General features: G+C 43.2%; 1 protein-coding gene across 16 annotated transcripts in view; it reads right to left on the bottom strand.

The window, feature by feature from the left end:
- Positions 1-16,521, bottom strand: part of LDLRAD4 (low density lipoprotein receptor class A domain containing 4) — a 430,085-nt gene that overhangs the window by 258,206 nt on the left and 155,358 nt on the right. For 12 of the 16 annotated variants that reach the window (XM_046670900.1, XM_046670889.1, XM_046670902.1 and 9 more), the window contains exon 3: positions 11,615-12,086. The exons of 3 other annotated variants lie outside the window; for them this stretch is intronic. In XM_046670900.1, coding sequence (XP_046526856.1) covers positions 11,615-11,654 — 40 coding nt within the window. In that variant the 5' untranslated portion in view covers positions 11,655-12,086. Of the gene's footprint in view, positions 1-11,614; positions 12,087-15,309; positions 15,397-16,521 lie in introns of those variants that run through there. One more of the 16 variants, XM_046670901.1, reaches the window with a different exon arrangement.

Raw genomic sequence — 16,521 nt, 5'->3', positions numbered from 1 at the left:
GGGGGGGGGGGGGGGGGGGGGGGGGGGGGGGGGGGGGGGGGGGGGGCCAGTCTGCTGTATGTCCATGAGAGGCATTCTCTGAGTGAACTGGAATCTTTATACTCCAGGTCCAAATAAACCTCCTCCCTGTCCTATGAGCTGCTGCCCAATGTTTGAGCACTGAATGGAGCACCATGAGGCAAGAGCAAACCAGAAGCATGAGGAAGGCAGATCTTTATTTCATTCTAGATTATAAGCCAAAATATCCAAATAACTGGAATTTTTCTCATTGTTCATGTTTTTCAAAGAGAAAAAAAGACCTTGTGAGAAACAAGGTTTATACTGAAAATATACCAGCTTGATTGTTGAACAACACCTGGCTGTACACAACATAATACAGGAAGAAACACAGGTGTTCTAATGCTTCCATACTTGCTTACTTCCAGACACTCTGAAAGACCATCACAGTGACAAGACACACTCCTGTGTGGTCTAGCTGAGCCTAGAATTAGAGAAGGTAAACAGGGCTGTACGTCCACATACTGGAAACCACTGTTTGCATACAGGCTACAATTTTATCAATCTTCTGTCAAAAAATGTCCTTACAGCCCAAGTTTTCTTAAATATACAACTGTAATATGCATTTCCTCATGAGCTAAACCACCTCTCCTAGAGTGTCATTTAGATCCCAGGTCTCTGAGGACACTGAGAGGCTGGAAGGGAAACACCTCCTGACAAAAGTTGACCTTCACCACATTTGAGGCACAGTCCAGTCATCTGTGCTGACTCCAGAGGGTGAAGGCTCTAATCTTAGCTATGCATCTTACCAGAGGTGTAACCTTGACTTAACCTTGTGCCTCAATTTCCTTATCTGTCAAAAGGGCTTCATAATAGCACCTATTTTATCAAATTGTTTTGAGGCTTGAATAAGATCATATATGTCAAGTGCTTCTATATATAAAATGCTTAGAAGATTGCTTGGCACATCGTAATTTTCAATTAGTACCATTTACTCTCTCTCATAACCTTCACCCTGAGGAGGCAGGGATGAGGAACCATATGCATGTATTCACATTATACTTAGTCAAGACTGGAAAACAGCAGAAGGCAACCAGTGAAGGCCAAGGCTGGGTGTTTAACAGATAGGAAAAGGGGCTGATAGCTTAAGTGGCAAAGATAACTCACAGCGGGAGCGGTGGTCAGGATGTGGAGGACCAGTGTGGTCCACACATTCCTACCTTGGAAATGGCGCTCCCTGGTACAAGCATTGGCCTGGGTCTATCAGAGGATCGTCTCCACAAAGTGAGCCAGGATGAGAAGATGTACGTGATACCTGGAACTAGGTACACAGAGCAGCTAGAATTCACAGCACAAGCAAGGAAATTGCGTCTAAGAGTCCAAGGCCAAAGACCAACTTGGAAGACTTAGAAAGAGATACACAGCACCAGCTGCTGGAAGTTGGTGTGAGGCAGGGATGAGAACAAGAAGGAACTCAAATAATATTACACAAGGAGGTGCACGAGGCAGGAGGGGCAAAGGGTTCTAAACCAGCAACAGGGAAAGGTGCCTCTGTATCAACACCTTTTTCTGAGTGACAGCTGCCTTGTGTCTGTGATGTTTCTGGAATGTCAGCTCCTTCCCTGGTTAGGCTGAATACTCCTGAGGTGGTCACAGCAGAGTCTCCTGCAGCTTACAGAGCACCTTCTCTTTTGTAAGTCTCCTCTCTTCTTGCCAGGCCACACAAGATAGCCAGGGAGGCCATGCATCAGCCCAAGTCACAACAAAAGGAAACCCCAAGAAACCACAATGTTCTAGTCCCATCCGCCCCATGGAAAGCAGCCTTCCAGGATTTCCTGGCTTAAACTCACATTTTCAACATCTCTAGCCTCACCACTAACCCCATCCATGGAGAATCAGATTCCAGGGCATGCCAGTCAAGAAGTCACCCAGAATGCCAATCTATACCAAGCACCAACACAGTACAGGGGTCCCCAAATATCTTTACAAATATCAAGACTTGGGGGAAACTGCATTTATCACATCTCTTTGCACGAGCACACAGTATGAGCTTGGAAGCAACGTTATGATTAGTACTCTGTACGGGAAGTGAATCCCAAGTAGTAACAGGTGGTTGTTAAACTGCGTTCTAGGGAAAGGGGCTGCTCACCTGCAGGGTCTTCACTTTGCTGAGTGGGATTCACATGTTTATCGCCAGCAGTGCAGAGGCTGTGTGGGACACCAGCAGCTCACTCAAACTCGGCCTCTCCTCCCAACAAACATGGTACCAATATTAATGGAGTATCAGTTCATCAGCATGTCCAACTGTGGGGACACCTACCTCGTGCCAAACTTGCCCTTAAGCCAGAGACCCTCGCTCTTCCTCACACACACAACTATTCTCACCTCCCCACATGTCTTTCTGCCCCTTCTTCTCTCTATCAAGACCCATGCTCAAATTTGAGCTCTTCTGATAAGCTCAACAGTACTGGGTTGTTTTTTTTTTTTTTCCTCATAACTGTTTGTTTTTATTGTGGTAAAATATATGTGATATAAAATTTACCATTTTAACCATTTTTAGGTGTACAGTTCTGTGGCACTAAGTACATTCACATGGCTGTGCAACCATCACCACCATGCTTCATTCTTGCTTTCACTCCTAAGCATTGCAAAAGCAGAATGACATAAAAACTGGTGAGGTTATGTTAAGAAGTAGACACGTAAAAGTCTGTATTTTCCAACTTACAACACAGACAACACTATCTAACAAATGCTTAATATGCAAGTTCAGTTTAGAACTTCAACTTCCTATCTGTCTCTCCGTATGTCCCTCTCACCCTGTATTGGATTCTGAAGGAAATGCCTGTTTTTATCTGCTCTCCCACGTGCTCCAAGGAACTGAGGCAGCACAGTGGGAGACACCAGGATCTGGCTGTACTGCAGACAGACTTGCAATTCAACTCTGGCACTGCAGCCAAATAGTCAATGTAGCCTTGAGCAGGCTGTCTCTGGGCCCGTGTTGTTCCCTTACCAATAAATCTGGGATAACGCACATAACTCTGAAGGCTGTTACAGGGACTGAATGAGATCACATATGTGAAAGCACCTGGCAAGGCAGACAATTAATCTTCATTCCTTATGTCAACTCTGTGAAATATCATATCTGAGATCAATGATAGCATAATTCCAAAAGGGCAAGGAAAACACCCTTAATTTTCTGAAATTTTATCACAAAAGAAACAAATAAGTTTGGATGATAAGACCAGCATGGTTTCCCATCTTACTCCTGATACAAAGGAGCCTGGAGCCCAGACGCTGCCTAAAGGTGTGTGGGACCATGTGCTATCATCCTGCATCTGGAACCGAGCAGTGCCTTCCTTACAATGCTCTGGAAACATTCTAAAATACCACAGCCAGCTGAGAGGAAAAAACGTCCATATTACTATAGTCACTGCTGTTGGGTAAAATTTTAAAATGGAACCATAAAACACCCACCCCAATGTTAAATGTGTTTATTTCCTCTATTCCATTTCTTGGTTTTCACATTTGAACATAGTGTCCTGAAATGCACAGATGCAGACCTGTGATTCCATCTTAGGCCCATCGAGGCACACATCCGTGACCTGTGATGACTCTGTGTTTGATACTTTATATATATTACTTCATTTAACCCTTACCAAAACCCTATTAAGTACTTACTATTATCTCCATTTTAGTGTTGTAAAAAGTATACCTCAGAGAGGTTAGCTAACTTGTCAACATCATAGAGCAGGAATTGGGGGGAAAGGGAGTACCCAGGATGGGCTGCTCCTGCTGGAAACCACGTCCTCTCTGGCCTCTGAGCTTATCCTACAATGGTAAGCGCACAACAGTCCAAATGAAGGATTCTAGAAATATCTGCACACCAATCATCAAGGGTCTAGGACCCAAGAAAGAAATTCAAGAGGCCACAGGTCAAAGCAGTCACCTGCTTTCTGCATAAGTCTCTGATTTCTCCAGAGCTAAAGGGCTCCATTTGGTGGTAAATTTAACATTTGAGTCTCCCTTTAGGATACTCTGCTCATAAATAAAAAGAGCTGGGAAATGGAAGGTTTTAGCAAAACAAAAGCATCTGTCAGAACAAATAGTAATTTGAATATTTTTTACTTTATAATTCCTGTATTTGTTTTGATGTTATAGCTATTTAAGAGCTACAAAAATAAGGAGTTTATAACTATCTTTATGTTGTATATATTATGTAACCTTAAAATAAATACAATTTCAGGCAACACTGAAATTATGTCTTGTCCTTATTGTAAATGGGTATCGACACTCCTCAGACATTAGGCTACCATAATGCCTCTAAAAAAGAAAACAATCACATTTGTCGCAAAAGGAAAACTTTGGAAAGAGTGTAGAATGGTTTATAGGGAAGAAAATGGAGATGCATTTGGCGCTTATTAGAAAAAAATGTAAATTTTGTATTATTTACACACAGAAGAAATGTTATTAAATAAGGGTTAGGTTTGTAACTGAGGACCAGATGCCAGGCTAGATGGGGCAACGTAAAAACCAAGCACGCACACCACAGTATGTTCTGATGGCTCTCTTAGTAAACCTAACTTTCCTCATGCAAGAGCATGCAAGATTTTACAAAAAGCCATTATCAATCATTTCTACATCTATTAAACTGCAAGCGGGAAGATCATCTAGGCTTCTGTGCATATCACAAAAGATTTCATAGATTGGGGCTGGCCCCGTGGCCGAGTGGTTAAGTCTGTGCGCTCCGCTGCAGGCGCCCCAGTGTTTCGTTGGTTTGAATCCTAGGCACGGATATGGCACTGCTCATCAAACCACGCTGAGGCAGCGTCCCACATGCTACAACTAGAGGGACCCACAACGAAGAATATACAACTATGTACTGGGGGGCTTTGGGGAGAAAAAGGAAAAAATAAAATCTTTATAAAAAAAAAGATTTCATAGATTATGAAAGACAGGAAGACGGTGGAAAGACAGAGTCTAAGAAAGATAAAAAAAGTATTAGTAAAAGGATCAATATATTTAAAAATGCAGAAACTACTTGGGGATGAGAAAGTGATCCAGTTTGTCTGGAATTTCAGTCCCAGCAAGAGAAAGAAGGAAGACAACACCAGGGTGCCTTGAACTCCAGGCTGAGGAGTCTAGACTCTTTTTAGGAAGCAATGATATTGGCAGATCCAGAGAGGGGAGAGAATAGAGGCAGGAAAACAGACTGCCTCATTACATTCCTTTCATCTGCAACACTTTACATATGGCTGGCAAGAGCTCTGTAAAAATGTGCTTAATAAAAGCAGTCCCACTAGGGAACTGCTGTACCAGCACTAGCAGGACAGGGACTCCTGAACTGCAGATAGAAAGGGGGCAACATCACAGACCATGCTGTGGGGAGTTGTCCCTCTGTGTTTTTCTTTCTAAAGAGCCATCAAGGTCTTATTATTTGGGAAATGCTGCCCACTGTCTGGCCATTTGGGACCTTTATATTGCACAGTGTCATATTAAAGACTTGAAAAGTTCTACAGTAAAGAAACCAATCTAAATTTCTTCTTCCAGAATTTGGCCATGAATGTATCCCTACCCCTTTTATTGAGAAACAGCTCTCAATATCTCCTAAAACAAGCATCTGCCAGGCAACTTTGGAAAGTGAGAGCTAAGATCACCCATGGGTAGCACACGGATGCGAGCTTGTAGGGATGAGTAACAAGCTGAAGGTCTGGGTGGTAGGAATGGGGTGGGTCAGCATCCTTCGGGGCTGTTTAGAGCCCTGGGAACAGTGCAGCTTCGGTCACATGTCCAGGTAAGGCCACATCCACCCATGCAGAGTCCCAGCACTCTTGCTAGTGTGAAAGAATCCCATGGAGGAAAAATCGGCATCGCAACAACTCAGTTTAAGTGATTCTTCCTTTTTGGTCACTAGTGGCTAAGAAAACCTGGTCACCAGCATCCATAAAATAGTTCTCTTTGAGATATCTGAAGACTATTAAATCAACTCTCATCCTTCTCCTTTATGAGTGAAATCACCTAAATTTATTTAACCACTAGGTCTGATTATCCTTTTCACGAGAAAGACTTGTAAATCCTACAGGAATTTAGCTCATTTATCTAGTTATCCAAGGTTAAATGTTTTTTCTAACATTGAAAGAAAGGATTCAAAGAGCCAAAGGAACCTAACTGTGTAAACCTTTATGGTATCTAAAGGTGGCATTGGGGGTAGGGGAGAGGCGGAATCTCAAACCAGCAATTTCTTTAGGATGTACACAGTAATACCAGGTAGGCTGCTTTGCAAGTCACCTGAGTAAATGTCAGACGAAATCTCCATCACCATTGTAACGCTTCAATGGAGAGATGACTGATCCAGTCTGGAAGTATTCCCATTTCTCTCTGCCCACAGGCACTGGGGTTTGTTTTTATGAGTCTTATCTTGCTGGAGTCTATCCATCTACATCATTACCTCAGTGAACTACAGCCAGGCAGAGAGACTGCCTGAAAGAACAAAAACAGTAAACTTAGGATGCTTGACTTTTCATTTGCCCAAATGAAATATTAGCATTGTCGTCATAACTCCTGGCACTCAGGTAGCCTTTAGAGCAGCTGCTGCAAAGAGCGCCATAAACATGCATTAATTTCATGACACACCACAGGGCAGGCAGGGCTGCTCCATCTCACAGCTGAATGGCAGAGACAGGCCACAGCAACTGTAAACAGGCAACCGGAAGAAACTGAGATCAGCACAGTCTCAGAAGTTAAGACCAACCATTCTTTTTGGAAATTCAATCACGAACCTTAATAAAGTTCAAATCTTTTGACCCAATAATTCTGCTCCTGGGAGTTTATCTTAAGGAAATAACCCAATATACAAAAGAGCTTTTTACACAAAGGTGTTCATGAGAGTATTATCTATAAAGGCAAAACAGTCAAAAACTGCAATGTCCAACAATAAGAGCAGAATTTTAAAATTCAAGTAAACATATATAAAAGAATATTATGCAGCAATTTTAAATCATGTTTGTAAAGAAAATACTCATAATGTAATATAAAGAGAATGACCAGGTTATCAAATTGAATACATATTATTAACACAGTTATGTGAGAAGAAATTTGCACAGGAAAAGACTGGAAGGATACAAGCCAAAATGTTAACAGTGGAAAGCTTCATATGGCAAGACTATGTATGGGTAATTGTTTTTCTTCTTTTGACTTTTCTGTACTTTCCAAATTTTCTTACAATAAGCAGGTATTACTTGTAAAAGGGGAAAATTACATTTTTTGCTATAAAATAGTATCTAAATAATTAAAATTATTTCTAAATTACATGTGCTAAGAAAATTACAAACAATGTATCAATTCCTGTATGCAAAGATTAGCCTAAGAATATCCTAATTAGGAAAGTGAATTTGCAATATGTATCCATGTGGGTATACCTACATTCACACAGGAAGTAGGATTTAAACACAGGACTTCTAACCACACAGGTGGCCCAAGCTTCCACCACCTGTCACGGTAATTTCACATACTCCAAACAAGCAGTGGGCTTGCCATGCAAACACAGCTTCACACAAGTCTCCTAGCCTTCTCTCCTAGCCAGACTGTAGCTCCTAGGCCCTTCTTAAATAGGAATCCTGCCCCCCCCCCCCCCCCCCCCCAAGAGAACTAGAACATAAAATATAAACTGATAAATTTTTTTCTTTTTTGTTTAAGTGCTCTGATGACCTCTTTTTGTGTGTGTGAGGAAGATTGGCCCTGAGCTAACATCTGTTGCCAATTTTACTCTTTTTGCACGAGGAAGATTGTCCCTGAGCTAACATCCATGCTAACTTCCTCCATTTTTGTTCATGGGATGCTACCACAGCATGGCTTCATAAGCAGTATGCTCGTCCGCACCTGGGATCTGAACACGCAAACCCTGGGGTGTCAAAGCAGAGCTCGCAAACTTAACCACTACACCACCAGGCTGGCCCTCATAAACCAACAAATTTTTTTAGGTGAAGGTATGGTTAACTGTGTACTGACTTTTGTCTTGCCTTAAAACAAGATTTAAAGCCAAGGAAAAATGCTTTAACTCCTTCACTATTTAAGATATCTAAAGCAAGACTCCTTTCCATTAACCTAGAGAATCAGTAAAATCAGTGAGAAACTAAGATGTTAGCATTTTTAGTGGCCCTGGGATAAGAAAAGACTAAAGTCAGAAAACATAAGAACAGCAAATCAACTAAGGGGGTGGGCACCAGCCTCCTGCTCACCTCCATCTAAGACTACAGCTTTACCCAGCTGCTGGGGCAGGGACTGAGGATCAGCTCTTTCATCCTACACCATAAGTAACTTCTACCAACTCTGTGGGTAAAGAAAAATGAGAAGAGCAAGCAAAGAATAAAAATGATGAGCCGAGTCCACAGGGATCCACCTCTAGAGAAGGCCAGGTACTTACACCTCCTTTATTTTACCACTGGTTATTTCCCAAAGATACTGGGAAGCTAAAACCATTGTATGCCCAGCTCTGATGACTAATATTTAACACTTGGCTCTTCTTTTAAGAATGGGCACATTAGTGAATTCGATCATCCCTGTTGAAGGAATGGGACAAGTCAATCCCTTTTTTCAAGAATTGACTCTCCCAACCCACCCTTCCCCTTTAAACACCACTCTCTACACAGTGCTGGCTCTCAGTGCTTCCCAGACTTTCACATGCACTGAGCACCTCAGGATCTTGTTCGGATGCAGGTCCTGATATAGCAGGGCTAGGCAATGCAGAGACTAATTAAATCTCAATCTCTGAGGGTGAGACCAGGCAGCAGTAAGGCTTCCCAGGTGACCCCCATGTGCAGCCAAGATTGCACACAGCGCTAGAAGATTTGGAAAGGCCACCAGCTCAATCTAACTCCTGGCTACTCTGCGTGTGCCCCCTGCACCAGCAACACCAGCACGTCAACACTGGCCTCAGAGTTGTTGTGAAGACTGACAGAGGTAATACAGGTAAAGTATGCAGTAAGTTCTCTAAAATATTAGCCATGGTTATTATTTTACTACTAGTAGTAGTATGATTATTATTCAGGTTGATGCAACTGAGAGGAGGCCAAATTTGTAAGGAAACAGAGTTCTTGGGAAAACTTTGAGTTAAAAGAAGATTAAGAAAATATGGGTTGGGGAAGAGCTTTGAGAGGGTAGCTGAGAGCATGTGCGTGGGGAGGTGATGCAGGGCCCTGTGCACTGCCCACTACTAGGGTGGTAACAGTCATCACAACAGCTGCCATTTATTTGGGCCTTAATTAATGCACCAGGCACTGTCCTAACTACCTCAAATTCTCCAGGCAAAACCTAGGGGGTTTCATTACTCAGAGTCTACTGTCCCAAGGCCCCAGACTCAGGGCAGCCTTGGATCCTGATGAAGTGGGGGCTTTCTTTCCCTCAGGGCAGAGGAGTTGCAGAGCACCCCAAAGAGTGGTGAGGACTGGACACAAGTATCTAACTGTGAGCCAAAGTGGACCAGCACCAGGCTCAGGATGGTGAGGAAACTGTGCCTACAATCCCTCCCCCGCCACCTCCACTCCCTGGTCAGGTCCCCCTAAAGGGCTAACTGCCCAAGAGGGTACTGGCACTAAGGCAGGAGGCTCAGCAGCCAGGCAGAGGAGGCGACAACTGCAGGAGCTTTTCAGCCCTCAGTGGGCAATGACACAGCTGGGGAGCATGGGGCCTAGTCCAATCTACATTTTGAATCCTGTGTAGCTCTTCCTCAGGTTCTTTTTGTCCCATCCTATCCTCCTTCCCTTTTCTCATTCTCTCTTCCTCTCAGAACTGCTTTTAAAAGCTTCCTCATGAGCAAGCTGTGATGGCCTAGTGGTTAAAGTACAGCACACTCCGCTTTGGCAGCGCAGGTTTGGTTCCCAGGCGCAGAAACACACCACTCATCTGTCAGTAGCCATGCTATAGCAGCAGCTCACATAGAAGAACCAGAAGGACTTGCAACTAGAATACACAACTATGTACTGGGGCTGTGGGGAGGGAAAACAAACAAATAAACAAATAAACAAACATAAATAAATAAATAAATAAAAGCTTCTTCCCATGTACCTCAATGCCTCTCTCCCTCCAGCTGTCTCCCAGGGAGTAGGGAAGAGACAGTGAAGGGTGGTACACCTGGCCACTTCACAGAGGTACTTCCTGTCATGGCCCTGCATGCCCAGAGGGGGAGATGACATTTCATGAAGTAACAGCTCATGTGACTGAAACAGCTGAAGTGTACCACATAAGGGAAGATCCAGCCAGCCAGGCTGGAGTCTGAAGATGGTTCTAGAGAGCTCAGCTTCATGTACTATTCTGAATTGACATTTAAATAGCAATTTCACTCATTTTCAATGGGCCATGATCATCCTAGGAGGACCTTCCCCAGCACAGGCCCCAGGATGGAGGCTCTCATGTTACAGATGCAGATACTGAGAGGTCTAAGGAGTTTGCTCAAAGGTCGGAGCACACGGAGCAGCAAAGACTGGATCAGGCAACCTGGCTCCAGACTGCGACTCCACATCAGAAACCGCCAAGGTCTGGAAAGCATCATGTTCTGTGTTCAGCATCTCACATATGTTGTCTCGTTTTTCCTCAGAGCAACACTGTGAGAGCTGCACATGACTATTTTTATTTACAAATGAGCAAAGACAAACAGAAAGGAGCTCACTGACTGTCCCGGGGCAGAGCCCTAGTCAGTGGAGAAGGCAGAGTCCAAGTCAAGTCTATGTGGCTCCCCAGCCTGAGCCGCAACCTCTCTCCAGACACCCCAACAACCTGACCTGCTCTCTCCACAAAACTGGAAAAGCTGCAAACTTTTAGGACTCACAAGACCAGAGAATATGGTCACTTCTTGTGATTATTTTACCACCTTTCATTTTTAAAAAACCCCTCTTTATGTAAAAATGTTTTCCCTGGGTTCAACTTCACAGCCTCCATTTTACAAGTGAAGAGCCAGAGGCCCAGAAGGATTAAGTGGCTTCCTGGGATATTAAGTGAAGCAGACAAAGAACCAGGACCCAAATTCAAAAGCCCCTGTGTCTCGGGCCATGGCTCTGGGGCACCAGCCAGACTGAGAGGTTCCCTGCAACACGTGCAACTGGTAGCCAGGGGTCATATCACTGTCACACAGTGATACCAGGCTTCTCCATGAGATCATTTATAGGAGAAAGATTCTAACTGCAAGGTTAGTTCAGCAGAGTTGCTACCCCACTACTATTTGCACACAAATAACTCTGAGGAATATGAGGAGGGAGAGGTTAATCATCAGCAATAACTTTATTCTCTCAGAGAGTCTTCCCAGTTATGTAAAGAAAAATCACATCCCCTGCAAATGACACATTTCCTTTAGAGAAGAGACTTTCAAGATATTGGGTGTGCCCTATTACTCAAGAGAAGCAAAATCATAAGATGTCAAATGCTTCTTCAAATTCCTCTTTAGAGAGAAGGAATACAAGCTGTTATTTTGTGAAAATCAGTCACCATGGCAGCCTGAGCCCCTTGACTCTGTATGGCCTTCAGTTCATAAATGCAAATGTACATTCATTTAATACAGCTGTTTGGTATTTTATTACCTATCAACTAAGAGTTAAAATAAACTTTACATTTAAGTGTGGAGGATTCTCACCTGTGAAAGCATTTGTGGCCTGAAAACCAGCTTCCTGCATACTGCTCCCCAGACAAGCCTGTGCTCCAACTCTTAAGCTGTCCTGTCAAGAGGAAACCACCTGGACGAGGCCTCAGGTCACTTCCATCTTAGCTTGTCGGAGTCCATCGCTCTGCCCTGTCCAGCTTTTGGTAGCATCTGATGCCCACCTGCCCTGCTCCCAGACCCTGAGAGCAGGCAGTACCTGGGACGGCACCCAGTCCCACAACGTGCACACTTGGGGCACACAGTCACGTCAGCCGTCCAGCCAGAGAGTGGAGGCCATGGTGAGCCGAGGAGTGGAGGAAGCTGTCCCGCTGAGACCTGCTTTCCCACCTTAGAGTGAGGGCCTCCTCAGCCACTTGGCAGCCAGCATCCTCCACGGATCTCAGTCACTCCAAGGGAGTTCAGTATGGTCTGATCCGTTGTTCCCTGTGCTTCGCCTCTCCACTTGCTGAAATTAAAAAGAAAGAGATCACTTTCCTGATGACCTGTAGGAACATTAAATTCAGTAGACCCAGAGAGGCCAAAAAAGAAAAAGAAAAAGCTACCCAGAGCTGTGCTCATGACCACGTTGTGGGCACTGGGGGAGCTCTGGGCAGGGGAGGGCTGTGGTGCCTTTTCCTGAGTGCCTGTGAAGGGGCAGGAAGGGGGGCTTGGGAGTGGAGCCCACAAGACGGCATTCGCTCCTCCAAGCCTCTCTAAGAACAGCCACAAAGGTCACACAACATTCAAATGTCCTTCCCGAGGTTACTCATAGTTCACAGACACCCTGAAGAAGAAACCCATTTCCCAAGCTGGTTCTTGAGGTCTGAGAAGTGGGGTCTGAGGTTCATATCCACTGCTGTCAGCACTCCAGGAAGGATTTGGGTTGAGCAGTCTTAAAAAGTGACTCAAGGGGGAAAATAAAGACCCATATTAATTTTTTAAAAAGAGTGGGAAAAAAAAGCAAATTTAATCTATAAACTGTTCCATATCTATTAAATAGTAATAAAAGCACTTTACAAAATTCTTTTCAGATATTTTAATGTTTCAGATATTTATATTATACAAGCAGCAACGTTAACAACAAGAATGTCAGAAGGCCAAAGGACCAGACTTTTAAAACACAATGCCAAATATGAATCTCCAGTATTGGAGAAAAGAAACCTTTTTTCCATTATCATGACTTCATCCTAATCAATTAATAACTAATTTTTAGAAAATGTAACCTTATTCCTCTTTTTCACCATCAAACTAGAGAAATGAAAAAGAAGTTAAGAAAACAGCGCATAACAGAAATGAGCCCTCTGTTAAAACACTCTTGCTGCTGTAAACATGAATATAAGGTAATAAAGTAAAACGTCACTAATATAGACTAACTATAAGGAAGATTTCATGTATTAATGAAGCACTTTAATTATATTAAGGAATTCAACTGCACTGCCTTCATGTACCTGCAGTAACAATCTCAGTTAATAAGGTATAGCCGAGTAGGAGTTCTTAAGTTTAATGAATAGGTGAAAAATTCATTTTAATTAAAAATAATTGGGGCTGGCCCCGTGGCCGAGTGGTTAAGTTCGCGCGCTCCGCTGCAGGTGGCCCAGTGTTTCGTTAGTTCGAATCCTGGGCGCGGACATGGCACTGCTCATCAGACCACGCTGAGGCAGCGTCCCACATGCCACAACTAGAAGAACCCACAACAAAGAATACACAACTATGTACCGGGGGGCTTTGGGGAGAAAAAGGAAAAAATAAAATCTTTAAAAAATAATAATAATAATTTATGTACATAGTTTTGAAGCACTTGAAAATATGAGAAAACTTTTTTCTCTGAATTTAAACATTTTATATAAAATGACCAACACATACAGTATCAGCATACCAAAGTCCCACACTAACTTCTAAAGTAAACTAATCACATGCACTATAGTTATCAATTTTAGGAAATGGAACTGCCAGAAAGAAAACAAAAGCCCAACTGCCCTAAAATCTTGATTTTCTTTGCCCTTTTCTACGATGTTTTCAATGCACAGAAATGCTAGACTTTATTTGTTCTCTTTCTCTGAACTCAGAGACAACCTGAAGTATGGTGAGGCTTTTGTTGTTTTATTGTGGGGTTTTTGTTTATATTATTTTGTTTCATTGCAAAAGGTATGCTATGTCTCTTTTTAAAAAAGCAAGCTATCCTATATTACATTTCAAATGGCTATGGGAAAGATTGAGGCAGATGTGGATAGAAACAGAAGAAACAACAAACTTTTTTTTTCTTTTTATGTCTTTATCACTGTCACCAATTCTTCTAAAAGACAGGTATGGCAACAGGTGTGTAACAGCCCATTTTGAGGTCTCAGGTATGGTCTTGGCCAGTATTTTTAGGGCATGATGTCTGTGGTTTCCAATAAAAGCCAGAGGGAAACAATTGTGTAATCTCATTAATAGATAACTTGTATATTCCTACATACTCTCTGAGTCTCCTTATATGCAATTTTCAAGTTAAAACAAAACTGTAACTGCCATAAAATGTTCTCTTCCTAACCACTCACAGTACAGATAAGATATACTTTCTAGAAATATATAAGAAAGAAGTGAAGATCCCCAGAACCTGTTCAGCGAGGGACCCGACCATCTGGAACAGGGCCAGGAACCCAGCCATGCTCAGTAAGACAGTGTCAGAAGACCCAATGGGCTAGGGAACAGAGGAGGGTGATGGAGATCAAGTCAGCAAAGGCACAGCGCCTCTGCTTTCACAGCTTAGTAACCAATCAAGAAACAGCAAAAAGGCAGAGAAACTGAACAAATGGTGCCTCACAGGCTTGTCCTTCCTATCTTCCACTCTCATGTGGCTCCTGCTCATGATTCGCTGCTCTACTTCTAGTCTTAGCTCAAACAACGCTCCTCAGAGATGCTTCCTTTAGCATCGCCCAGGCTAAATTCAGAGCCTAGTTACTAGCTTCCAGCTTTCCAGCACTTGTCATAGTAGTGGCTGCAATGCAGAGTCCTGATGGCTTAGCACCCATGTCTCCACTGTATTCTAAGCACCATAAGGACAAGGACAGGGACTGGCTCACTCTCCATTTTCCCTCAGCACCTAAGACACTGCATGGCACCCAGTAGGTACTCAGTAAATACGTGTTTCCTGAATAAATGGATGAGTGGATGAAGGCCATTGGTGTTCAAGGAGTGCACACAGAAGAGCTCAGCAAATACCTGCAAAACAAACCCACCCCAAGCCGTGAACAGACAAACAGCATTTCCCAGGCTGAGAGGCTGTTCTGCAGCTCTGGGTCTGAGCCTCTGAACTGGCAGAGCTTTTCCTATTACCCCACTACTTAAGATGAGACAGTGATTATGAGAGACCATTCCTATTGCATTCACACTTCACAGAACGTCCTATCCAATAAAAGCCCTTAAAGGTCATTGCTTTAAATCTCCTCAAACCACAGAGAGAAAACCCTAACCCCACAGAGGTTAAATACCCTCCCCCCAAAAAAGTAACTTAGCCCCAAAAACCAGTGTGCAGGAGTCAGGACTAATGCCTCGGTCTCTCGCCCTCCAACCACTAATCTTCCCACGCTACTTCTGAATCTCAGGCAATTCCCTAAACTGAAAGGCCTTTAAGCCTGATAATACTCAAATCAGGAAAATTAAGGGGGAAAAAAAGAGAAGAAGAATAAAGACAGAAAGAGGCAACTTACCCAGGATGCAAGGGCACAAAGTAATCCTGAGCCATACATTCAAGAGCCCCCTCTACAGGTATGCTGCCATCATCCTGTTGTCTACAACAGACACACACAGAAACACAAACACACACACACACAATGTTCTATTTATACAGGGAAGATGGGCAGGACCAACCAGGAAATAAATTAATTCAATATTTCACTTGAAAAATGTCATTAAGTCCCTCCCATAACAGAGCAACAGTTACTAAGGAAATAGAGCACACCAAACGGAAAAACACCCCCACAGGAAGAGACATTTTTTTTAAAATATGAACACTCACAAAACCTAACCAAATAAGTTGTGGAATATGTTTGCTTTACCACTTATTCATGAAAATGTATATGAAACACAGTCCTCCTAAGAATCATTGGGGAATGAAAACTTAACTGCATTCAACAGATCACAGCTTTCATAAAAGTACACTGCAAAAATAGACATATGCAATTCAGGAAACATTAGGGTCACACACTGGGCACAGAGGCCAAAACCCAACAGAGAAGTGAAACAACCCTTTTTCAAAATCTAGTCACATTAAAAAAAAATTGTAGTGCATAAAGAATAAACACTGCAGTTTCATTTTTTATTTCCTCTCACTGTGGACAGACTGCTTCGCTGGCCAAGTGTCGGTTACCTAGGTAATGGCTAGACTGAGCAGCCGTATGGGCTCCGGGCTGCAGAGACTCTGGGAGCTGAGGCCCCATGCCTGTGTCTGACGACCCGTCACTGTTCTACCCCTCGGAGAAGTCCCAAGGAGAAAAGAACACTGAGAGATGAAGAGATGCTTCTACCTTGACAAACTGAGGCACTGTTGTAAAATTTAAAACATAAAAATTAATACATTGAGTTGTACTGCACTGCTTACTGAAAGAAATCTCAACTACTGGATGGTTCATTTAAGCTCAAAGTGGCAGTGGACTTTGAGTGAGACAGATGTGAGAAAAAGTGGCAAAAAGAAACCTGAGGATCTATTTCCAACTCAAGTTTGAAACAGGTGTCACCCTGGGAGAGAGATACCACACTTCTGCACACAAGCTCCTCTGCCTCATGAACAGACAGTACAGACCTTGGCAAGTGCCCATCAGTCTCAAGATTTCCTAACAGCAAAAAAGGAGGCCCTTAGAAAAAACACGGCCCCTGCCCCAACAGCAGCTGTGAGACAGAGAGGAGCACCAGACAAGGTGTCC

The sequence above is a fragment of the Equus quagga genome, chromosome 9, assembly GCF_021613505.1.
Source record: "Equus quagga isolate Etosha38 chromosome 9, UCLA_HA_Equagga_1.0, whole genome shotgun sequence".
In the NCBI taxonomy this organism is placed as follows: Eukaryota; Metazoa; Chordata; class Mammalia; order Perissodactyla; family Equidae; genus Equus; species Equus quagga.
This window is presented reverse-complemented; position numbering and strand designations above follow the sequence as displayed.